The sequence below is a fragment of the Sceloporus undulatus genome, chromosome 6 (genome assembly GCF_019175285.1).
Source record: "Sceloporus undulatus isolate JIND9_A2432 ecotype Alabama chromosome 6, SceUnd_v1.1, whole genome shotgun sequence".
NCBI classification, from domain to species: domain Eukaryota; kingdom Metazoa; phylum Chordata; class Lepidosauria; order Squamata; family Phrynosomatidae; genus Sceloporus; species Sceloporus undulatus.
The window spans coordinates 58182313-58208341 of record NC_056527.1 but is presented as its reverse complement, the minus strand read 5'-3'; the positions used below and the strand labels follow the sequence as shown (position 1 = coordinate 58208341).

The 26029-nt window shown below is 36.8% G+C and overlaps 1 protein-coding gene across 37 annotated transcripts in view; it reads left to right on the top strand.

Annotated features, from left to right (window-relative positions):
- The window catches only part of CLASP2 (cytoplasmic linker associated protein 2), a 167570-nt gene that overhangs the window by 111092 nt on the left and 30449 nt on the right, over positions 1-26029 (top strand). For 9 of the 37 annotated variants that reach the window (XM_042474354.1, XM_042474351.1, XM_042474356.1 and 6 more), the window contains 8 exons: positions 4946-4975; positions 8387-8557; positions 9047-9154; positions 12099-12161; positions 13190-13296; positions 15775-15798; positions 16504-16748; positions 20775-20838. In XM_042474354.1, the coding sequence (XP_042330288.1) occupies positions 4946-4975; positions 8387-8557; positions 9047-9154; positions 12099-12161; positions 13190-13296; positions 15775-15798; positions 16504-16748; positions 20775-20838 (812 nt within the window). The remainder of the gene's footprint in view (positions 1-4945; positions 4976-8386; positions 8558-9046; positions 9155-12098; positions 12162-13189; positions 13297-15774; positions 15799-16503; positions 16749-20774; positions 20839-26029) is intronic. The other 28 variants (XM_042474375.1, XM_042474370.1, XM_042474371.1 and 25 more) reach the window with 9 other exon arrangements.

The window sequence follows — 26029 nt, the reverse complement described above, 5'->3', positions numbered from 1 at the left end:
TTGGTCAAACTGTAGGCATTTTAATAAAATTATTTGAAATTATTTGCTTGTTCTTACTGCCTATATCAGAGCTTCCATGCCCATAGGAAATTCTTTCATTTTCATCTTAGGTCTTCACATCTCTCACAAGGAACAACAGCCAGATGCAGCTACTAGATTTGCATATATGTTTGCTACAATCATATATTAAGTGTATACATAAGATGGAGTGGCTGGAGGGTGAAACAGCCTGCACTGGCTTTTCATGACAGTATATACTTAAAATATGACTGTGGCAAACATCCAGTATATGCTAATCTAGCAGCTGAATCTGGCTGGTTTTGTTTGTTTGTTTGTTTGTTTTGAGAGAGATGTGAAGACCTGAGGCGAAAAAGAAACAGAAGTTGATGGGCAAGGAGACACAGGGCACTTTTTTATGATGGACAGTTGGAAACTTTAGCATATGTAAGGGGAATTTTAAGGGCTTTAGCAGACAAGGCAGATAAATTACCATTATACCAGGATAATAGATTTTCAGATGGGGTTTATTACATGACACAGTTACTCTTCTGTATTCTCCTCTGGAAGATATTTTGAAAGTGTTTCTTTTTATTAACAGAGGAAAAAATCCATTAGTGACCTCCTTTACTGCTACTGTTCCACTATGTTTTTCAGTGCAATAATCCAATTCCACAATATTGCTTTTGGATGGTCAGAGGGTCTGCTTTGCAAGTGGCTTAAATGCTCTGTGATCAGGTGCAAAGGGGTGGGAAATGCAGTTTGATTTCGTTTCTAATGGCAAAGAAACTGGGGAGAAAAAAAATTGCCAAATGACTATCCGCCCTCCTGGAAATATAAGTGGAAAAGAGTCTTAAACATTTTAAAATACATTTATTTCATTAAACCTTAACCTCTCTTTTTGCTGTTCTAGTTTCAGAATTAACTAATCACTGACAGATGAAAGCCACATCAGTATAGATCAGACAGACAGATCAGTAGCTGCTGGCTTTCATCTGCCATTGATTAGTCAAATGTGAAGCTAGAAGTCTGATCTATCCTGATCAGGAAGATACCCACACCCACAGGAAGAAAAAGCTTTTTCAGATTTAAGACGGTTTTCATTTATATCTCTGTGGAGGGGCATCTGTGTATATGTACATGCGTGTGACAAACTAGGAAAGGGGATGAGGATAATGTCTTGGAGGAGGAATTGGGTAGTACCGAATGGGCAGTTCTAAATGCTGTGTGTGATAAGCTTTTCATGTGACTAAAGGTTGTAATCCTGGAAAGTTTCCCTAATGTAGGATAGGAAAGAGAGCATAGCAATTGCATAATGTTTTTAGAAATAGCACTGTTTTAGTGGGAGAAGAGCATTGTGTGATAAAGCCTCAAATGAAATATGACAACATTTTACTTACTTAAAATTCCAGGAACTGTGTACAGTAATATGAAGATTTGTAAGTCAATCTGCACAACTGGAAAACAATAATTCCTATGTGTACTGAAGTCACATGTAACAGACAGATCCAAGATCTTTTCCTGCAGGTGCTGTCATTCTTCTCATGAAAGAAGAATACAGGAAGCCTTCATTATTTATGGTGATAATATAATGAAGTGTTTCATTGTTTTTTAAGAGTTGAGTAAAACTTACATCCACCTTGGATCCCTCATTGCCAGAAAGATCAGATATTAAATAAAGATTATCTAAATATGTTGCTAGCCTAGTCCTTAGGATTGTGACTAGATGAGACTCTTTTCTGTCCAAATAATATGTGATCTTATTTATTGCAAAAGCTATGGTTTCTGTTGACATTTTTCCTTATACATTATAATAACTGAGGGCCCATACAGACAGGCCAAAATAAAGCTGCTTCAGGTCACTTTGGAGGTATGCTGTTTAAATGATGCATGCGTCCTAAGAGTCCAGAAGCCACACCAAAGCCACGCTCCAAGAAGCAGCTTTATTTTGGCCTGCCTGTATGAGGCCTAAGTTATGTGCTTGCACAGCAGTTTACAGCTCTGTCTTTAGTATAAGATATATTCACATAACTAAGGCTTTTACATTTTAATAAATTCAAAATAATCATTTTTATATAATAAATTATGAATGAAGCATTTTATGTTCTCTTATGCTAAGAGAATTAAAAGAAGTTTAGATTGTTGTCACAATAATTAGTGCATATAATTTAAACTTTTTCTAACTTTTCTAATTTTCTTTCTGTGGGGAGAAAGCCTGAGGAGAGGGACATTTTTCTCATGGTTTCAACATTCCCAAAGATGTAACATTTCTATTCCCCGCTGTACATTCAGGGGGCAACCACTGTATAATGTATAAAATACCACTATAATGCAAAATGTTGCAGATTTGTATAGTGTCTATTCTCAATCTGAAGTAGTTAGTGAAAAAATAAGATAAAATAAATTATATTGATAGAGCATATCATATTAGCTTTGAAATATTCTTGTTGTGAGATTTATCTGTTTGGTTGTCATATGAACTTTTAGAGAGTAGTCCACTTGATAAGATTTGTGAATTAAACTGAAAAGATAAGTACACATACCTGTATAGAATAAGAGTATAGTTTCATTAATTATTGGATAGAAGTATTAAGGTTTGGGAAATGTAAAGACGGTAAAACAAAACAATTTTTAACATTTCTTTTTTCACATATATTTTTATTATTTTCATAATATAAAAGCAAATTTACTTTGAAAGCATATACTTGATAACATAAATGCAGTAACAAATCTTGCACACACCTTATTCCCTCCTTTACCATCAAGTAATTAATGCTTACAAAAATTCAATTTTAGCTTCCCTATTTCTTCAAATTCTGAGTCTCAACTATGATTAATAGCACTTTCTAATACTTCTACAGTCCATTGCCCCTAAATGTTTACATTGCAATATTATCTTGTCTTCTTCTGTTTAGCAGAACATGCTTTCTGTATAAATCTTCAGAATCTTATCAAATACTTTTAGTTCTTTAATCAAAAATTGTCCTTTCTTTTCCAATGGACCATAAACACCAACACAAATCATTACTTGATTTTGAATTTTTAATTCAGCAACTATGTAATTGCTATGAGGGTCATTAAGTATTTCTTTTTATTCAAATTTAGAGTTAATATACATCACTACTCCTTTCTTTTTGGAAGATGAACCTAAAATAAAATCTTGGCCTAACTGAAATTTCTCAGTCGTTTAGTATCTTTTTTCTTAATTCTAGATTCTTGCAAAAATAATACAGTATGTCCAATTTGGATTCCTACAAATTTTAACATTTCTTGATAGAGTTATCTATCAAGGTACCTGAACAGTTCTACATGTACTTCTTTTCAGTAAAAAACAGTCATTGAGTAATTTGCCTTCTCATTTTCATCACGTAGCTAAAAAAAATTACTATTTTAAAAAGCTGATATAACGAAGTATTTAAAATACTGTATCACAGTATTTACTGTTACTGTTCCTACATATTTACATGGCTACTTTAGTCTACTAAAGTCATTGGGTGTCTTTGAGCAAGTTACACTCTCTCAACCTTAGAGGAAGGCAATGGCAAATCGCTGAACAAATCTTGCCAACAAAATCCTATGATAGAGTTGCCATATGTTGAAGGCACATAACATTACAACAACAAATACTAGTTATGTGTTCCAAGTGTCATGAAAGGAGGGTATTCACCAGAAACTTTTTAGCCTTACTGAACTGAATAGAGAACATGCTTTTGAATATTTGGTAGATTATACCCAAGCACAGCATCAATTTATGTTCTTAGAGGAAGAATAGTATTAGAATACTGATTTTTCAATGTTGTATTTTATTGCTGTGAATATTTTTTCTTGGTAATGGGCTTGGGGAAAATGTAATTTTTTAAAAACAAATCTTACCTTTCCCTGCTCCAGAGGCACTGTATAAAATGCCTATTCATTTCTAGAATTGTGTCTGAAACCCTGTAACTGTTTCTGAAATACTCCAAACATCAGGTCTTGGGGTTTACAAATACAAAAGCTTCAAGAACTGTGAAAAGTTGGGGAATATCCTCAGTTTGTGTGGGGCAACATTTCCAAAAGGCCTAGCCAGTACTTTATTTCAACCACTGTTGTTTCCTGAACATTCCCACAAGACAAATATTATTCACTAGGCAAGGCAAGATGGGAAGAAATGTTTGAAAACCACTGTCTTTTTCCCTCTTAATTTCTCAATATCCATTCACTGTGAGATAGGGGTGTACCCCTATTTATTAACAGCAATTAAAAACAAGAACAACTTTGAATTAGTCTGAATTTCAGCAGTAGTCAGGGTGTTGAATTATTTATATGGTTTTCTTCAGCTATTTTCATGAAAAGCATACATAAAAATCATCCCTGGAGAAGTGTGGTGGTGTGTTCTTTATCTGATGTTTCAAACACTGTGAACCAAATATAAAGAAGGGCCAAAGTCATGTAGATGTTACAAGGTGTGCTTCGGCTGCACAGTTGTCTTTAGTTATGTCATCAAATTTGCTTGCATGACAAATACAAATGTCCTTTCCCCCACTGTTCCCAACTTTCACTGCTTCCCTTTTCCTTTATTATTATTTAGATTAAAAAACCTTTATCTGTTCCTCAGCTATTAAATCTTGCACTTACATTTTTCTTTCAACAGATCTTTCAAAAGATCTTGACCAAATGTACCAGTTGTTCATTATTATGCAGTTCTTTATTTGAGAATTGAAGAACTGTAATTATATGCAGCTTCTGTTCTATGTGCTGTATATATGAACATCTGGGCCTGATGACTTGGAGAAGGCTACTAAAATGCACTGCTTTTTAGCGCTGACCCTCTTGTGTCAATTCCCTTCTCTTTTATGTGAACTGACTAAAGCTTTATTTCCATTTGTCATCCATTGTTAATCTGCTCTGCTCCCTCCCTCTTCATGGATTTTAAAACCCTTACCCTATTCCTGCCTTTACACTTGTTCAGGATCACAGTCTGCTAATCCACAGTCTGGTGGTAAGGCTTTTTAGATTTTGTGTGTGCATTGTTGTTTGACCATATATCATAACAGGATCCTTCTATTCAGCAGAAATGATATTCTAGCATATATTCATATATGTACAGATATAGTGAGGAGATATTGAAGGTTTTTGTGAGGAAAGAATATAAAAAATGTAAAAGCATTAGGCTGTGAATTGAGATGAACTGTAAACAGCCTCAAGAAGAAACTAAGTACTGTACAGATTTTGAGATCCTGCAAGTTTTTGAAATAGTTCCAAAGTTTTCATGTAGAGCACCCTGCAACTACCGTTGCTTTTAACTTTGAAGGCTGTTTCACTTATTATTGTTCCATTTTCTAAATTGTAGATTGTGATGTGTGACAGTCACACATGTTTTGTGCTTGCATGTTCAGTTAAATAGCCAATGAGTTTGATAAAATTGATAGGCATGCAGCTGAGCTGGCAAAAGTAGACTTCACTGTTCCTCCATCCCAAAGCATGTCTTCCAGCCTTCTCAGTGTGTGGCATGGAAGGAAACCCCCAAATTAGATAAGCAGGGAAAGAGGAGATAACTGCCAAACTGGGCTGTTATGCCTTCTGTGAGTTGAGACAGTCTGCCAATGGAATGACCCATTGTCATATCAGATGTAACCTAGGGGTTACCTAGAATTTTAATATTTTTAATAAATAGGCATGACATTGTACAAAATCTGGGACATTATTTGCGCCCTAAAATTTGACATGAAATATAGACTGTTTTTCTAAAATCTGAGCTTCCATTTAAAAAAAAGTTTATACTTAAAACACAAGTAACTTAGCCTTAGGATTATGAAGGCCTTGAAAGTTAATCTAAAATGAGTAGGATTCCTTTTTACAAAGATAAGTTCAAAAATATGTGCCCATAGAAAGTATGGCACCTTATTAGGGATTGTTCATCTGCTTTTTGGAGGAGAAAATCAGTTTTGATTACTTGATAGATTATCAGTGCAATTATGTTCCTTTCTATTTACTCATTAATAAGTAACATTACATCAGTTGAACGTAATCCTGCATAACTGAGATACGATTGCACTCTTGAAGTAATACAAATAACACATAGAGACCAAAATTGATTTTTATATAAAGCAAGTGTGGTACATGCTTATTGGTTTTAATTTGCTTCTATTTTTTGCTGAATAGACTCCTATCTTGACAAGCACATTCTGCTAACAGCATTTCCCAAATGTCTGATACTTGAGTATACTTTAGATTTTTAATGTAAAATTGGAGGCACACTTGTATCCAAAATGACTTCCTTTTAAAGTGTGAATGGTGAATTGAGACATTGGCTTCAAAAGATCTCTACTCCTACCTGCCTCTGTATGTCTTTGTTCTAAGCATGGCCCCAGCATTGTTCTCCTGAGCAAAAAGCAAAACAAAACAAAAAACAGAATAATGACTGGTGCATAGAAGCAGTGAAAATCATCTTCTGACATTCTGGTAAGTCAGAAGTGAGTGGTTCATGCCCAGTACATTGCAGCAGCAGATTGTCTGCTCCCAATGAATGCTGATTGAAAGGAGCCAAGGCAAGAGCGGAAATGCTGTCTCCTTAGTGGATATTGTGTAGCTTCTCACTGCACATGAGTAGGACAAGGTGAACCGTTTGGGAATTGCTCTTCTAGTCATATATTATATCCAAAGGCAAACAATGCCACATAGCATTTGCATGGAGCATTGTCTTGCCCCATCATCTGCCATCTTGTTCCTATTTTGTTTATTTTTTATTCTTCAGAAATGGTTTAAATGTGTAGATATTTTCCATTTCTTCCATGTGGATTGCGGGGTAGGCTTTGTCATGTTAGGCCATCTTGTATTAGCTCCAAAAATATACCGGGTTTTGCATGAAGAGTCTTAACTAATGTGCTATGTGTAAAATAAATCATTTTTATTGTAATTTTTATTGGCTACTCAGTTATGCTATAGATGAACTCCCATAAAAACAAATATTTATTGGAATATGTTTTGAACATTCGGAATACTTCAAATTTTCACTAGTGAAATATTATTTTATGAAGTGTTGAGTAAAGGAACTGAAGAAGGCCATAGTAATCAAGGCATTGGAAATGTTAAAGTGGGTTATCTATATTTTCTCATAGCAGATGCACATGAAGCTTTATAATGTCCTAATCAACAAAACATATTGTTAAGGAAAATGTAATGTTGAATTCATTGGATACATTGGTTTGCAACTTTAAAGAACTATTCCTAGTGTGACCACGTCCCTCAATGTATATACTTCATTGCCAAACATCTTCATAGATGTCATCAGGGTGTCTACCAGTTTTCCAAGTTCAAGACTGGTTTCTTGAATAATACAGTAACAAGGGTGGTCACCTCTGGAAAAGAGGTTATCGGGAAACACACTATCCACATGCCACATATCACTCCAGCCTAGTAAATGTCACAAACATTTTGCAAATTAGTTGGCTTATTTCCAGTTATATTTCAGGAATATCCAGAGTCCTGTAAATAGTTTTACTTTGCAAAAATGCATTGATGTACCCCACCAATTTAATATTAGTAGCTAATAGTAGTAGTAGCTATTATTAACATGAGGGATGCGGTGGCTTAGTGATTAAGACACCAGTTCTGATGACTGTAATGTCGGAAGGTTGGCAGTTCAAGGCCCAAGTGCCACATGATGGGGTGAGATCCCATCACTAGTCCCAGCTTCTGCCAACCCAACAGTTCAAAAGCATGCAAATGCACCTGTGTCATACGTGGGCGCCTTTTACATGGCTTCCAATTTATGCTGTAAGCCTGCACCATTTAATGAATTCTGCTTGCGAGCGCAGCACTTGCGCTGCCATGCTGCCACATGCATGAGCCCTTAATAGGACTCGAGCATAGGAGGAATTTGTCTTATGTGGCAGGGTCTAGAACAGATCCCTGCAAGGCAAGGGATCACTGTAGATAAATAGGTACCACTTTGGTGGGAAAGTAGCAGCATTCCATGCAGTCATGCTGGCCACATGGCCACCAGAGTCGTCTTCGGATAATGCTGGCTCTTCAGCTTAGTAACAGAAATGAGCACTGCCCCCGACGGTTGATTGTGACTAGACATTTGTGTCAAGGGAAAATCTTTACCAAGCTATTATAGGTACTTTTCAATTTATGAACCAAATAATTAATAATACTGAAGTATGTGGTTAAGTAGGCAAAAAACATTAAGAGCATTCCAAGGCATGAATTGATATACTGGCAAATGTGTCTTAACACAATGTCCCTTTTTCAGATTCTATACCAGAATATTTTCCAGATTATCTTCAAATTCTTCCAAAGAGCTTCTCAGATCGTTTCATTTGACATAGCTGTCTCATTTATCTTCAGTTTTTAATTTTTTAACTTACACATTTTAATGCATAGCATTCTGCTTGTTTGCCCCCAGCTGGCAGTCGTTCTGGTTCTCCTGGGAGAGTTTTGACTACAACTACCCTCTCTACTTTGAACACCGGGGTTCAGAGAGTGCTAGTCAGCCCTGCAACTGCACAAAAGCGGAGCAAGATTCCTCGCAGCCAAGGATGCAGCAGAGAGGCTAGTCCTTCCAGATTGTCAGTTGGTAAGGCTTCCTACATAGTATTAATCTGTTACATCATACATTGCCATAGTTCTTACAGGATGAAAGTCAGTGTTTGCTCAACATATATCTAAAAGGCAGTAGCTAAGCCAGATCATAAGATTTATTAGTGTACTGGATAGTGAACTAGGCTGTTTTATTGCATGAAAACCAGGCTATGTGAAGCAGCACTTTAGGGGAGAAATGAAAATACTTCATTTGCTGATACATTTTCAAGCATCCACATGTAAGCTTCCTGTTTTCCCTGAAAGTAGATTAGTTTTTAATATTCATTCATATGATAAAACTTCTCTTGGAGTGTTTGAGTCCTCTGTGGTAAGGAGGAATGTGTATATTTCAAGACTGAATACTTTAAAATAAACGTACTTATTGTGAAAGGTTTAACAAAATGAGATTGCATTAAAATGTCAACTCTTTCTGTGTCTTCTCCCTTTCTCTGCTGCTGTTGGTCTGTACCCTGAATCATACTAGCACGAGGTAGTCGTATTCCTCGACCTAGTGTGAGTCAGGGATGCAGTCGGGAAGCAAGCCGTGAAAGTAGCAGGGATACAAGCCCTGTCCGCTCTTTTGCACCCCTTGGTAAGTACACAGAGAGCTTGTTCTGCATGGCTTTCTGCCCTTGATTATCTGCTACCATAAGCTAACTATAAGGCATTTAATAAATAAATGTTCCTTGTCTGTGAAAAACACATCCTATTTGCTTCAGCTGATGACTTGATTCATTCAAGGAGCCTAAGAATGACATACGTAATTGTAGAGTTATGGCACAATCCAGAGAAAAAATCTGCAGCAACCCAAATTTATTGTACACGAGTCAACAGTCTCTCCTATAGCACCTCCATGAAGTTTTACCAAACAAGAAATTGTCTGTAGTGTACACATGCTATTTCACTTTATCAGCTGTCTTCCATCTAGTTTCAAACTGATTTTGAAAATGGATGTGAAAAGAACAATATGGAGGTTCCTGAAAGCCTGTATCTGAGAAACACTATAGCCCTATACAGGTGTTTTAAAGCCTGATTAATAAAGAAAGGAGAAGGAGAGAATGCTAGGCTGCCCTGTCTGTCAAAATTTCAGTTACACAAAAACCCATCCTGTGAATGACTTTCTGAACCTCCTCTGTTTCAGGGGCTCTCCATCCAGCAAAATCCAAGTTCTAGACACTCCTCTTCAAATTCATTGATTTCCACATGCTAGGAGGATGACAGAAAAGAACCAAAAAGAACAAAGCTAGTGCTCTCCTGCTTTCGTGATTTCATTCAACTCATTTTTGAACACCTGTATAGGACTTGTATAGTAACTTGAATAATAGGAATTCACCTCTGGATTGTCCCTTGGAGCAAGTCATTCTAACTTTAATGATTTTAGACTTAGTATTTTTCCATTGTTTCTATGATGCATATATTCATCAGCTGTTTTGTCTTTCCATGCTAGATCATACAGATACTTACAATTGACCCTTCATATCTGCAGGGGTTCCGTTCTGGACCCCCTGCAGATGACAAAAAATGAAGGACCTCAAGTCCTGTTCTCCTCAGTAGTGGCGTAGTGCACACGCAACCACACTGTCGCAGCCACATGCATGCACCACCTTTGGGGAGAACAGGGTAGGGGCATCCTCGGATGCTTCATCTGCAGAAAGAGCTGACTGTATTTACTAGGAAGATCACAATACATTTAATCATTACATAGTGTAGTAGTGGCAATGCAGTTTCAAAGGACTGCAGGTTTTGGTACCTTAGGAAAAAACCAAGATCCATAGTCAATTGGTTATATATAAAATGCCAGTTACATTTGGTAATTTCCATCCCATTATTGTGGTACATCAGCTATGATATGTTTTGAAAATACATCAGTAAACGCACTCAATAGGAGTTACACAATTGTAAACAGATTTACAACTTTATTTAAATTTATGTAAGGGAAGATCATTAAATATACATTGGAAATTTATGTATTTCATCTTTAGAAAGTCCTTTCTCACATAATCTTAATGTTTCTAGAGACTTTTTCATGAACCTAATATTCCAGTTTCTTCACGTGACATTTGATATGTGACCACAAAAACGTATTCTGTAATATTTAAAAAACCAAATAGATATTCTTACTGGTAACTAAAAACACTCTAATCTGACAAATTGAATTTAAAGCCCTTTGTCCAGCAACGTTTCAAATTGCCAATTTTATTTTTAAATCCTTTTTTTGTTTCACAGTTTATTTTATAAACTGCTTTTCTTTTTTAAAAAATTATAAATTGCTTATCTTTTTAACAGCACCTTTTCTAAGAAATTCATGACTGCAATGTCACTGCTTTATCTCCAAGTGCTGGTGATCTGTTTTCTGTGAAAAGCTGTAAAAATGACATCTGTAGGTCTGCTTACTGTTTTATACTTTAAGATTTTTCCCAGTTGGTCAAAATGTGTGGCTGAAGAGCTGCTGCTACTTAGTTCATTTTTAATGAGCAAATACCATATAATATGCATAATATTTATGTCAACATTAACCTTAACTGCAACAAAGTTTAACCAAAAAAAGGACCTCATGCTTTTGCTACACTCCTTTTACTAAGCTGTGTTTAAAATATAGCTATTTTTTTTGCATGCACTACATGATTTATGTGTGGAATCAAGTTAAATAGCAAGTCAATCATATCTGATCTTCAAAAAATTGAATTAATACCTTAATTTTAATGGCATCATAGGTTCAACATTTCCCTGTGTAAATGAAATTTCCAAAGTAATTCCTTAGATGTCATGTATCATTAGCTTCTATAGTGTTTGGCAAGAAGAGGACAGAATACTATTTTCAGAATCACTTGCATTAAGGAATTTCTTTTTAAATATCCTTGAAATTAATCATGTTGTAAGGAGAATTAATATTTATATTGGATGACATTTCAGGGTTGAACACTTCAAGCACTTATCTTCCATACTAAAGTATATGTTGGTTTGGATTTCTGCTTTTATTTGTCTGTTTCCTATTTTTTGTGCTCCATAAGGAGAGATTGCTTTAGGTGTAGTTTTATTGTCACAACACTTTTTTATTAGGAAAAAAAATGTTAAATCTCATAAATCTCATGATCATTCCAAAAGAAAGAAGATCATTCTCAGTTTTATAATTGTTCAATTAATATAACGATCAGACAATTTGTAACACCTGGTAAGTCATGTATATTGCCTACCACTAGCCTGTAGTCAGCCAATTATACTGTATGCTGGTGCTGCCATGTGCAACATTTTTATTGCTACTCTAAATGTAAACATTGAATTTTTACTGTAGCAGAAGGTCAGTAGTACCAGTTGCTATGGGGGAAGGATCCAATAATCATGAAGTATTTTACCTGCCTCCCACCAAAGTGTTCATTTGAATTGCTCCTTCCTTGTTCTTGAGTATGAATCAGTATTGTCAGCTAGTGCTTACTTGGCTTTGCCTAGATTCAAGAACATGCTCCATACTCTGTGCAGTTGTCCTATACTTTGCTGTTATAGTAATAGAGAGGGTTCAAATGATCCTGTTATTGCAGCTTCCAGGCATCACTCCAGATCCACTGGTGCCCTCTACTCTCCAGATGTTTATGGGGCCACAGGTGAAGGATGAGTACACTTTGCTATCATCTGTGCCATCATCCTGGATTTTTTTTTAACCTTATTTGGTTTTCCACGCAATCTGTTTTTGAAAGTTTTTTGCATTAATTTGTATTCATTGATTTGAATATTTTTTTTAAAAAAAATTGCACAGCTTTTCCTTCCTCCACCACCCTAAGCAACTTGTATTATGTCATTTAAAATAAATTTTGTTGGTTTTTCTTTTATTTACATTACCTTGTATTTTTAAAGCTTCATTTCATGCATGTTGCTTTATGATGTAGTGCTATGTAGGCTATATTGAGTGTAGTTTAGTTTGTTTTATAGTATAAAAAATTTACCAGTATGATTAACAGATCTCAGTAGATGGAAAAAAACAACAACAATTTACTGTTGTTTCATCCCTTGGATATTTATATTATCACGATATGTGTGTAGGTTTTTGGGTCACATGATGTGAAATTAAATAATTGCCTTTGCAATTAGGTTAACTTCATTAAAGCCACAATCTAATAAAATAAGTTGAATATGCTGATAAGAACTGTATGTGACATCCTGAGCTTTTCTTTTTGTCTTTTTACTGTCCCTGTTTGGCAACTAAAGAGGCAGGCCTCTTTTAAAATTGAACTCTTTTGCTTATTTCTTTAGCAGCAGGAGCTGCTTTAGCTGTCTTAAAAGAGGACTCTAGCAGCACATGAAGTTTTAATTGTATGTACATACAGAATTATCTGAATTGTGGCCAGAATGTGTCCTATATTATCTTGGCCCATGGGATTAATGAGAGATTGTGAACTTTTAGTGGCAAGAGTCTGGTATGGCTGTCAAGATAAGGCTTGCACCGCATTTCCCTTGCTTAATGAACTGGTTATCCCTTTGGGTGAGTTGGAGACACCAGGGTAGATTAAGAACAAATGGGATGGAATCTATAATTTTGAGGTATTTGGCTGATTTGAAATACTAGAAGTCATAAACTTCCAAAACAGCATTTTCCAGGGCAGTTCTGATTAATTTTCTCTTGTTTTCTTATTAGGTACAGGTTTTGGAATAAGTCAGTCAAGTCGATTGTCTTCATCAGTTAGTGCCATGCGGGTCTTGAATACAGGCTCAGATGTGGAAGAAGCAGTGGCAGATGCTTTGGTGAGTAACTCTAATCACACTTTATTCCTCTTATATGGATGATAAGTAATAGTAGTACAGTCATCCCTCCATATTTGCAGCTTTGATATTTGCGGGTTTGATTATTCATGCATTTCATTAATATGTTCTCTCTAGGACTGTCTAGGTCCCCCAGTGCAACTCTGTGGTCAACTTTAAAAGTTGCACTGAAAGACCATTTGTAGGTACTCCAGTGCCATTTTATGGTCAGTGTATGTTGGACATTGACCACAGAGTTGCACTGAAGGACCTAGAGATTCCTAGAGAGGTGTCCTTCAGGTAAAAACATGGTGTTTTTGTTATTTGCGGTTTTTCCATATTCACGGGGGTCTTGTTCCCCTAACCCTAGCGAATATGGAGGGACAACTGTAGTAGTATTACTAAAAGTATGTACTTTGCTATTGCCCAGTTCAGTGGCTGACTGTGCTATGAAAAGGAGAGCTCTCTTCTTGAGCATATTACATCTTTCAGCTTCTCCCTCTCCTCCTCCTTCTTTTAAGGCACATTTTTCATGAGACTTTTGATTTAGATGTTAATCTTCATTCCTAACTGTAACCTTTTAAGGTACATGTAACTGCATTTGCCCACAATTTCTACTGTTTTGTTTCTTCAGCCTGTTTAGAAGTCAGGATTGGCCTATATTTTTCCTGTTATACTTGATAAAGTGTCCTTACTAGATGATTATGAAGATGTTGTCACAGGAATAAATTGTTTCTTGTTTGTTAATTTTATTTATACACTGAAAAAACAACACTTAATGTGGTTAACAATACTAAAATACAGTACAGAGTCAAAATTAAAATCTTGATAATACTTTATAAAAGCCAATCAATTAAAAACACAGTTGTAAACATAAAAAGTTAGAACCAGCATCCATGCACCCTGTAACAATAGACCAACTTCAGTATGGCAGGACTGGCTTTTTGTGATGCTAGAAGAACAGTGTACAAGGAAACCTTGCCTTCTCAGGCTATTCAGGAGAGAGTAGCCATGCAAAAGACCTTAACTCATGTCTTGACATGCTTTAAGTGATGGCTATCAGTGCAGCTGTAATAACAGAGAAATCATGTCCGTTGACTCTGGTCCACTTTTTAAAGTCAGTCCTATGAGCAGCATATTACAAAATCCCCCCTCCCCCCCAGCTACATTTGCCATCATCGTCAGATCATATCTTTCTAGAAATGGCTACAGTTGACACAATAGCCTTAGCTGTGGAAACACTGTCTTCTGTCATGGCCATTACTGACATTTTTATATCCCTATTCACAGCTGAATCCAGGAGTACCCCAGGAGTGTACATCTGAGTCTTAAAAGAAAATGACTAACAACTGACAAAAAACATTGGTTGGATAACACATTGTTGTTGTTATGTGCCTTCAAGTCATTTATGACTTATGGCAGCCCTAAGGCAAAACTGTTCCTGAATTGTTCCACAAATGAATACTTCCTCCCCACCACCATGGGATTCTGTTTCTCATAATAATCTGGTTGTTTTTTTCACAATGAGCACATCCTAGATAACCATAGTCCCAGACAATTGTCTATACTGAACAATGAAGTAAAGTTGTACTTTAGGAAAACAGCAAAATAATTTTCAACTACTTTGGCATAAGTTATGAACACATCTTCCTCCTCTGATGAAGTTTATCAGCCTTAAGAAATGGACTTGAACTTAGCAGCTTGTAACTCAGCATCCTTCTAGCTTAAAACTAGGTGATCCATTGTAGTTATTACACCCTTGGTAAAATCCTTCAGAGAATTCTCAACCATGTGTCCTTGCTCATCTTTCTTCAGCCATCAGTACTTCATTTATAAGTACAAAATATCACCCAAGCTAAATCTATGCCTGAAGTTTTCAGTGGAGTGAGATGGAAAAATATGACATCCTAAGAATTCAGTATTATATTATTTGACTTTGTCTAGGTAGTGAAAACTGGCCTTTTTTGACATGTCATAATCTAATAATAAAAATGAGAAAGCTAAAATATAGAGAAGAATTCACTTATTTTATTAACAAACACAGGCTTTTATTAAGAATTTTTATTTGGACACTTACCAGTACTTGACTTTGTCTTGGAAAACTATAGTATTCTAAAACTCTGTGTTGTCCATATTAGTTTGCTTTTTCCTGGTGCTGCTTAAAATAAATATTTAAAGGGAGCATTTAAAGCTACAGTAGGGGATCATGCTTCACATTAGATGATGTTAGACTTCATGTCCTAGCAGCCGTAGCATACTTAGCCAGTGGTAATGAATACATAAAATTGCAGTCCAACAACATCTGGAGGGCTGCATGATTTTCTGGGGTACAGCTTCTATTTACTTAAAGATAGTCACCTGTAAGTACCATTCCTCTCTTGTAACTGGAAGCAGTATAATAACATCTGCTAGTTATACTACTCTACATTTTCTAACAATATTATTAATCTTCTATTTTTCTCTATAATTCATTGCTCTCAGCTATTAGGAGACATGCGGACTAAGGTATCATTATCCTTATTTCCCTGTCAAATGTTCTTAAATATAAACAGTAACACCTATTTAGTGAAACAGTGTCATGTTGTATACAAATATTTTAGTTGCTAAAATATTCTAAATGAAGTGTGTGTGTGTGTGTGTGTGTGCGCCTGTGAATGACATTTTGTTTTGTGCTGCATTACACCTTCACAATTCCAAGTATTATGTGCATTAAAAAAACAAACTACAGTAGGACTTAATCATCAGCACAAGGATAGCTTAGTGTTTTTGCTGGAAAAAATCTTGCTTTATACTAAGTAACAGTAAGAGCAATGAAACAAAAACTGAATAATGTAAATATAACCATGACTTGGAATTGTGGTTGTTATTTGATACAAAATTACAAGTCACATAACTTTCCCTTTCCCTACCATATATATATATATATATATGCGCGCGCATAGAAAATACCTGTTAGCAGGTTTAGTAACTACTATAGCAATTCCAAGCATAATTAGAGAAGATCCCTGATTTGTATACCCAAGGGTCTTGGTTGAGGTGTTACCTTCTACATATGAAAATAATGAAAAGAAATACAGGAATCTGACCTGTGTTCCAACTGTAGAAGTAGTGGCAAGACTGGAGAGAGTGAATGTCTCTATAGACCTATAATCCTCCTGTAAGATGACTTGTTTTGTGATCTTTCCTCATCTACTATTGTTTGTACCTTAGAAAAAACCAGTGCGAAAGAGATATGAATCATATGGAATGTATTCTGATGATGATGCTAACAGTGATGCATCTAGTGCCTGCTCAGAAAGATCATATAGTTCTCGGAATGGTACCATACCCACCTATATGCGGCAGACAGAAGATGTGGCTGAGGTTCTCAATCGTTGTGCAAGCTCCAACTGGTCAGAAAGAAAAGAAGGCCTTCTGGGGCTACAGAATTTATTAAAAAATCAGAGAACTTTAAGGTAAGAGAATTGGAGGGGACATATTTTGCATTTCAGAAAAACATCATTCTTGCAAATGTTTATTTTCTGTGTGTGTGCTCCTCGGCTGTAACTTTTACAGTAGGGTCTGTAATGAAAAGATACAGTCTAGCCAAAATTAAGTTTTTCTTCCATTAATTCAAATATGGGTAATTAAGCATATAATCATTCTGTTCCACTTTATTTGGTGGAATTAGTGGAATCTTAGATACTTAGTCTGGGCTAGATCATGCCAAATGTGACAGTTCCCTGCTTGCTTATGTAACTGGATATGTTTCATTTTGTTGAGCTGTAGACAGTCTCCTTAGAGAGGTGAGAACCACCATATATGTGTTGGACCTGTGTACTTCCTACTCATAATAGCTGCTGGTGGAGGTGGAGGGGAGGTAAGACTGCCAAAGTGGGTAAAGGGGGTGGTGAATGCCTCACTGAAGCAAAGTAGGTTCTATTCTGCATACAAAGAAGCTGTGGTGACCATGGAATCATTTTGGGCTATATGCCTGGGATGGGACATGGAACATTGCTTTTCAGTGGCTCTGGTCCCTTTTGCAGGAATGAGTTGAGAAGGGGGTGCTGCAGAATTTCTGTTCTACACCCTGATTATGGACCCGTGGTGTTCCTCAGGGGTCACTTTCATCCTCTATGCTGTTTAACTTGTATACGAAACCACTGAGAAAGGTGCCCCTGAATTTTAGGGTCAGGTGTCATCATTACGGCAAATGTCACCAGTCAGGTGTCTCTCCTTTCCTTTTAATTCAAAGGAAGCTGTTTTAGTGCTAAATCCATATTTAGTTAGTATTGCACTGAATGAAGGTGAACAAATTGAAACTTAATCCATTCAAGACAGCAATGCTTCTGGTCACTCTAAAGGCAGATAAGGGAATAGGGATTTAGCCTGTTTCCCGAAGTCTCAATTGCACAGCTTGAGGGTACTTCCAGACTCAGGTTTTGTTGGTGGCTGAAGGTGCATTTGCACAGTTAAAAGTAGTGCACCAGCTTGCCTTTTCCTAACAATGTTTGACCTGATAACAGTGATACATGCTTTGACTACATCCCTTGTAGATTAATGTAACACACTCTACACGGGTCTGCCTTGGAATGTTCTCAGAAACTTAAGCAGGTCCAAATTGTTATAGTTAGACTGCTGACTGGGACTGGTGAAAGGACAAACATATATAACTCCCTTTTTGTAAAAACTTCATTGCTGACTGGCTTGATTCCTGGTACATTTCAGGCACATTTCAAAGTGCTGATTATGACCTGCAAAGCTCTGTATGGCATGGGTCCAGTCTGTCTCCCTATGTGGGACTTTATTTTGTTTTAATTTATTCTGTGAGCCACCTTGGATACCATGTTGTGAGAAAGGCAGAATATAAATTTTAAAAATACAGCAACCTCTGGAGGGCCACAGGTTGCCTACCTGTGATTTAGAAACACTAAACAGTTCTTAAAATCACTGAGAGAATTACCTCACAAAATTTGCATAAAAATTATGTTGCTCAGGGAAATTGTTGATAACATTTTTGGTCACAACAAAATGAATTAGTGGTTGCTTTTGTTGGAAACATCCTTTGAGTAAACCCAGACTCATGGTGACACTGTGCACCACTGTCCTCCACTGCTCTCTTTAGGTCCTGTAGATTCCTGTCTGTGATCTCCCTAATAGAGTTTATCCATTTGGCACAAAGTCTTTCTGCTTCCCTCCACCTTCCCTAGCATTATTGTCTTTTCTAGTGAGTCACAACTTCTCATGATGTGTCCAGAGTATGACAACTAAGTTTGATCATAATTACATTTACTTTTTCGTCACAAGAAGAGCACAAACATAGTCATAAGCTTAATTAATAAGCTCTATTATTTCCCAGTCTTCTGAGAATAAAAAAGTACTTGACCCAGTATTATCCATTGCACAGAGGCCAAAATTCTGTATAAAGCTAGCAGAGTGTAATTTTCCATCATCTGGGGCTGCTAGCTAAGTGAGAGTTTTCCCAGTGCACCTTGCCATTGGCCATTTCATTTGGCATAGTAGGAGGAGCTGTGCCTAGCTCTACTGGAAGGCAGCCATTGCTCTACTGAGCAAGCTATTTGCATAAGGAACTGCTGGATACCTCTTCATACAAAATCAGAAAAAGTACAATAGTTAGCATAACCATCAGTAATTGTCCAACAGGGAATTCCTCCAACTATGATAGAAGGGTACATGAGACCACAAATTCAGTTTCAAAGCTAATCTTTGTTAGTTATACTACTTTCATACTGCAGTATGGTTCCCAAAAGGGAATAGAGGGGGAAAGGTGCAAATTGATGTATGTTGTATTCTCAGCATCAGAAATATGGTATCTTTCCTAGAAGATATCTATCCCCCAATAACTTCTTTCCTCTCAGAAGCAGGATGAATGTCTGGAAAAGTGGGAAGTCGCTATTCCAGGAATGACAGGAGACTCTGTATTAGGTACAAAAATGTATATATTCTCATGAAGAAAAACCTCACTCCTTATGTTTAAAGAGAGTGGCTAAGCTTTTTCAGATGCAACTTTACCTTTTGTGGTAGAGGCTGTAGGTTTTCTGCAGATATAGTTGGTAGTTGGCCTAAATATCCTAAAGACACCAAATCCCATGTGATCTTGGAAGCTAAACAGGGTTGGCCCTGGTTAGCACTTGGGTGGGAGAACACCAACAAATGCCAGGTACTGTAGGCTATATTCCAGAAAAAGGAACTGGCAAAGCCACTTCTGAGTATTCCTTGCCTAAGAAAACCCTAAGAAATTATTAGAGTTGCCATAAGTCAACAGGCAGCCTGAAGGCCCCCCCCCCACACACACATATATTCAGGAAGTTCTCATTGTCTGGTATATGCTTCATTCTCTTCACTATGCCAAAAGGACTTGGAGGTCTGGAAATTCCAGACCTGATGTACCTCAGGAAATAGTTGACAGGATTGCTTCAGAATAAAACTACTTAGCTGCAGTGGATTCTTATGATTTCTTGCAGCTACGGTGTATTCTTGCGACTTTAGTTGTTTTCACAGAAGTCTAGCCACTCTACTGTGGATCATTGTCAGTATTGTTCTACTTGCTTAAACCAAAGGAGTTTACAGTCGCCCCTCCTTTCTCGCAGACTTGAGGTCCGCAGTCTTGATTATTCATGGAGGGGCAACCTCCATTATTTTTAATGGGGCGTGCCTCTGCACGTGTACATGGGCACGCACCTCAAGCCTGTGGAGCTTGAATATAGGTGAGTCTCCGTTTTTTGGGGGGGTCCGAAACGGATCCCCCATGCAAACGTAGGGCCAACTGTATTTATATCAATAAATGTATGCACATGACCACAAAACTCTGTCTCGCACACATAATGCTGCAATTGAGTATACATGTAATTTGAGATCCCACAGATTCTGTCATCCACTGGAGGGGGTCCAGAACAGAACCCCTGCAGATACAAAGGATCAACTGTATAGGATTTCTGGTTTGTTTAAAGATGAGCTCTTGGTGGACACCCCCCCCCCCAGTTGTCAGTATTTTCTTCAAGCTATTCTGCTTTGATACCATGAGTTAATTCCTCAAGTTAAGCTTTGTAATACTGGCATTGCAAGAAGGACTTTCCCTTGGGGGAAAAAGAGTTGTCCATTTGGGTCTTGCCTCCTTCAAGAAGGAGTGTCTTCTCACTTCTCCAGATTTTCAGGCTGCTCTTCAAAGTGAACTGAGATTTCAGGTAAGGTACAATGTAGAATTTTGGTGCTTTTAGTCATTTGTGAGCACTTGCCTTCAGTTTATTTTTAGTTGCTGACCTGGATGTTTCTGTAATTTGTTATGTTGTTCTGGTACTCTATTATAGTTCTAGATGTAAATTCTAGTAATACTGGAATCTAACATCTCATTGAATGGCTGAAATTTTATTTAAAAGGTAAATTTACAGCATATCTTACTGAATGTAAAATATTTCATTTATTATTTTCTGAAGTTCATAATATGTTGCAGTTTACTAATTAATATTGCATCATTTTGACAGTCGGGTCGAATTAAAAAGATTGTGTGAAATCTTCACGAGGATGTTTGCCGATCCTCATAGTAAGGTATGTATTTTTGTTGCTTAGATTTGTGAAGATCTTTATACATGGATATAGTATAGAAGAATATATAGTACAAAAGAAATTTATAAAAGAAACTTATGCATGAATATAGCTATAAATGTAGTCTTGGATCCTAACTTTCAGCTCCATGAACAGAAGAAGCTTCTATTCAAAGAAAACAGTTGTGATCATATAAGGACTCTTTATTATTTATTATTGTATTTATACCCTGCTCTTCAGCCCTAAAAGCTATCAGCTCTTGAAACTGCTTCCATTCACAAAAGGGCGGGGGGGGGGGGGACACCTTGGATCCAGTGAAAACCTAAATTCCCCAAAAGAAAAAAAAATGAGTTAGATTATCAGCTTTAAAATTTCAAAAACAAATGCTAGATTTATTATGATCAACATGCTTTTTAAGAGTGACAGTAGCTGGCAAATTAAAAGTATGTGGCATTTTGATTACCATCTCAGTCAGAAATATGTTAGCTAACAGGTTTCATATCTATTGCAATATCGCTGTTATTAATGCTTATCCAAGCTGTTATTAATGCTTAGCACAAGTTGCAATAAAGTGTTATATTGTAATAAACTGTTGTTTGATTGTAGAAAAGGTAGATTTCTCAGATGATACTCAAAAGTTAAATGCGGAAACCATTTCAGACATTTTAAGTTATACATGTATGAAGGAACATATATGCATATATACAATCTAAATTCAACACCTCTGGATACACTTATATAAGAGCCCTGGTGGCACAGTGGTTAAATGCCTGTATTGCAGCATCTCACTCATAAACTACAAGGTTGTGAGTTCAATACCAGCCAGGGGCTCGGGTTTGACTCAGACTGTCATCTTTCCGAGGTCGCTAAAATGAGTACCCAGCTTGTTGGGGGCAATTAGCTTACACATTGTAAACCATGTAGGGAGTGCTTAAATGCACTGATAAGCGGTATAGAAATGTTATTGCTATTTGCAGAAAGTTTTGCCTCCATTTCAGGCACACAGTTGTAAAAATTATTCACACAGTAGTAAAATTAATGTGCATTGTGGATACACTGTGATGCTACTTTGATGTATCCTCATTGTACAGTCAGTTAAAATATTTGAAAACAGCTGAAATAATTAGCATAAAGTGGACATAAAAATCAAGTGAATGAGGAGACATGACTACTGTGAATGACATAAGAGAGGTCTGGAAGGTATTCTGTTAAACAATTAATTTTGGTAATGTAGAATTGGTGGAATTATGAATATGTGAGAACCTTCATTCATGTAATATGTGTAGTATGTCACATGTTCTGTCTGTAGGCATTGCATTTGTTTTCCCACAAGACAACCATTGTTGGGATACGATGTTTTGTGACATTCAATTTTAACCCACATATTAGCCATAATATTTTCATTGGTTTTTAAAGTGCTCCAGGAATCCTTGTTTTTGCTGCAAAACAATTTGAAGTTGTTTAAGTTTCATATATTTCAGTGTTTCTGCTCTATGTCTGGATTATATCATTGTATTTTTACATTCTATATTAGAAAAGGTTTGGTGAACTGTGGTTGGAGGTTTGGGTGATCCATTATTTCTTGTGTATAGTTATAAATCTTAATGCACAATGTATTTTTAGAAAAGGTGCAGGAATATTGATATTAGAATGGTTAGGAATTTCAGTGAGCAAGGTGATGTTGCCTGTCCTGAAATATTTGTTCTAATCATAAACCTTTCCTGGGCAACAAAGTTACTCTAAAATCTACTCAAAGCACACAACAAAAAATACCTTCTCTGTTTTGGCATAAAAGATATCCAAACGTGTGTTATCTCCTCCCACTAAGTCAGGAAGAACTCTTTTGTGTTACATCTTCTCCTGGTAGTAAAATTTTTATGTGAATCCTGTCATAGATTTGTGTTCAAGATAACAATTTTGGAGACGCAATCAGTATTGAAAACATTACACACACACACACACACACACACTTCTTCCTCTCTTCACAAGTGCACACATTTAAAAGATTTGATGATCCATTAATTAAATAACAAGGCATAAAACAATAACATATTATTATCATGTGGATAAGCTTATAGTTTTTCGGTGGCATATTATTTTAGGCCATTGTTCAGCAATTTTACTGTTTTATGGAGAGCATGTGTTTAATTAAATTTCAAATTTCAAAATGTAATTCTTACCTGACTTATCTTATTTCTCTGTTTCTTCATGGTTTCTGTATTTCACACAAATGGGTCCTGCATCTGTGTAAAGCTTCAGATGGAAAATTCTCAACCTGAGTATTTGTGATAGGAAACTCCACCTACTCCTCAGTTTACGTGCTCCTGCACAACAAAACAGATTTCTGCTGAGTTCCTTTTCATCTGCTGTAGAGTTAATATTACTACGATATTTCTCATGTTTCCTCAGTATATCTTTCTGTAGTGCTTTGTTCTTTCTACTAGTTAATAATCCTTCTTATTTTTTTTAACAATTGTAGTTAGATTACTCTTTTCTTCAGTCCACAATGCATATTTCTTTGTATGGCCTCTATGTGACTGTTGCCAGTGTTTGGGTTGTTTCAGTGAAAGCTAGTAGAATGTTGTCAGCTTCGCTTATGTGAACAGTCCTGAAAGATGGTAAACCATTTTATTTTATTTATTTATTGAATGTAATGCTGCCTTTCTAGCAGGATGAAGCTAGAACCTGACCTTTATACACTACCTCAACCTTGATTTGTTTTTCAACAACCAGTGTTGTTGAACCATTATGAGCTGCCTTTGAGGGAGCTAACTTTCAACTATCTTTTTTTATGATTTTGTAAAGTACTGCGCAAAACATACAGTGCTATATAAAAAAATTAATAATAATAAATAGTACATTGCACACACGTCATGCGTGAGCATGCCATACGCGGGTTTCGGCTTATGCTGAAGCTGCACCATGGGAAAAATAATGGCATGCACAACACGCCCTGCTGCATGCACGCGCCCCATTGTTTTCAATGGGACTCAAGCATACACATTTTCCCCCTTACGTGGGGGGTTCCGGAATGGATCCCCGCTTAATGGAAGAGCCCACTGTATCTGCCTTTTTTGCCTAGGAACCATTACCACCATTCTGACTATTATTGAAACTGTTAGTCATCTGAGAGACATTGGTACATGAGTTACCTTTGGTCACCAGGATGTCCATTTCTAAAATGATATTATAGCAATATACAGAATTGCAATGTGAGCAGGACTGTTGCAATGGTATCGAAACTCTACATCTCCTTCAGTAGTTATAATTCAAATCCAACTTATTCTGACTCTTGTACCCATTACACCTGTGGTTTCAATGATATCATAAAATCATAGAGTTGGAAGAGATCAGAGTAGACATCATGTCAAACCCCCTGCCATGCAGGCATACACAGTCAAAGCAGCCCAATAGATGGCCATCCAGCCTCTGTTTAAAAACCTCTAAACAAGGAGGCTACACCACACTCCAAGGCAGCATATTCCAAATCTATTCCAGTTGAACTGCAATTACTGTCAGGAAGGTCTTACCAATGTTGAAGTGGAATCTCTTTTCCTGCAGTTTGAATCAATTGCTCTGGGTCTTACTCTCTGGAGCTGCAAAAAACAAAAGTTGCTCCATCTTTAATATGACATCCCTTCAGATATTTAAACAGAGATCATATCATCTCTTAACCTTCTCTTCTCCTGGCTAAACATACCCAGTTCACTAAGTCACTCCTCAAAGGCATGGTTTCCGGATCTTTCACCATTTTGGTTGGCCTCTTCTGGACACACTCCAGAAATTGACACAATATTCCAGGTGAGGTCTGACCAAAGCAGAAAAGAGTGCTACCATTACTTCTCTCAATCTAGACATTGCAATCTCTTCTATATCTTCATTATCTACTGTACCAGCAATAGTTCAACACCCCATAATGTTCAACACCTCAGAATGTATCATTAGTGCTTTCCACCATACCTATTTTGCAACATCTGCTGTTCAAGTCTCAGAAATAGGACAAAGAAGACTCAATAGCCATGTAGATAAGGCCACTCTACTGAAGACAGTATTTTGGCATCCCCCAGTTTCCTTCTCTGACATCATCACCAGCAAATGAAAGAGGCAATACTACTCCAGTTCCACAAATAAGATTTGCAATTTATGGTGAGCTAGTCGTTCATATGGCAAAATCTTTGGGATTGGATGTAAGGCTCAAGAGACTTCAGCTTTGGATCTGGGTTTTAGAGAACAGACACAGAAAACATGCTTGCTCTTCTGTTAACTCTGCTAAACTAGTCAAGCAATTATGATCAAAGCCCACCAGCTCTTGGGGGTTAGAAAGCCTGTCCAAAGAGCAAGAAAATTGGAGTAACTTTCCTGTTTACTGATCCAGCACCAAATTCTATTATAGTTGAAGCATCTTAGTGCAAAGGGGGTAAAAAATTGCATCCTACATCGCCAGATTAAAACGGCCACCACTGGGACATGCTAAGTAGACATTTCTGCACTTCATCAGCCTTGGCAATCTGAGTGGTAAAGCCTGTGTGGCAGGCTATTAGCAATTCCCCGAGAGAATATGTTGTCATTTATCCTCTCTTTGCCAGATGATAAAAAATTATCACCCCTACTTTCTTAGCAGGAGGCTTGCACATTAAAAATTGGAACAAGTTGTGCTGCAAAAGTAATTTCAGGATCTGTGATACTCAGGCAATACACATATCATTTGATGTACAGGATTTATTCATTTCAAAACTGATGAGGCACTGAGCACTTGTTTAAGGCACATAGCACAACTAAGAAGACATGTATGTTCATTCACTTAGATCACAGAAATAATACTGGTTACAGTCTTCTTTAACTTGTCCCATATATCTTTACTTCCGTCTGCTTCCTCAAGACCTAGCCTAAGTCCATTTCAAATTTCTTGATTACATTGCCTCAAGTGACAACATTTAAAGTTAGATATATTTGATTCACAGATCAGCAATAAATGCACCAGATAATGGAGCAAAGAGGGAGCGGGTTGAACATCCCTAAAGGACACATTCCTCTGTGACTGGTCTGGACCTCTACTGTACATGTTCACTGAAATTAATACCATTCACCAAAATTCTAGTAAAAATCCATAAGGAAAAAGCAGATTATGTTCTGATAGTTTCATGGATGGCCAGGGTAAATGTAGTTCCTGACCTTACTTGATATGTCACATTGG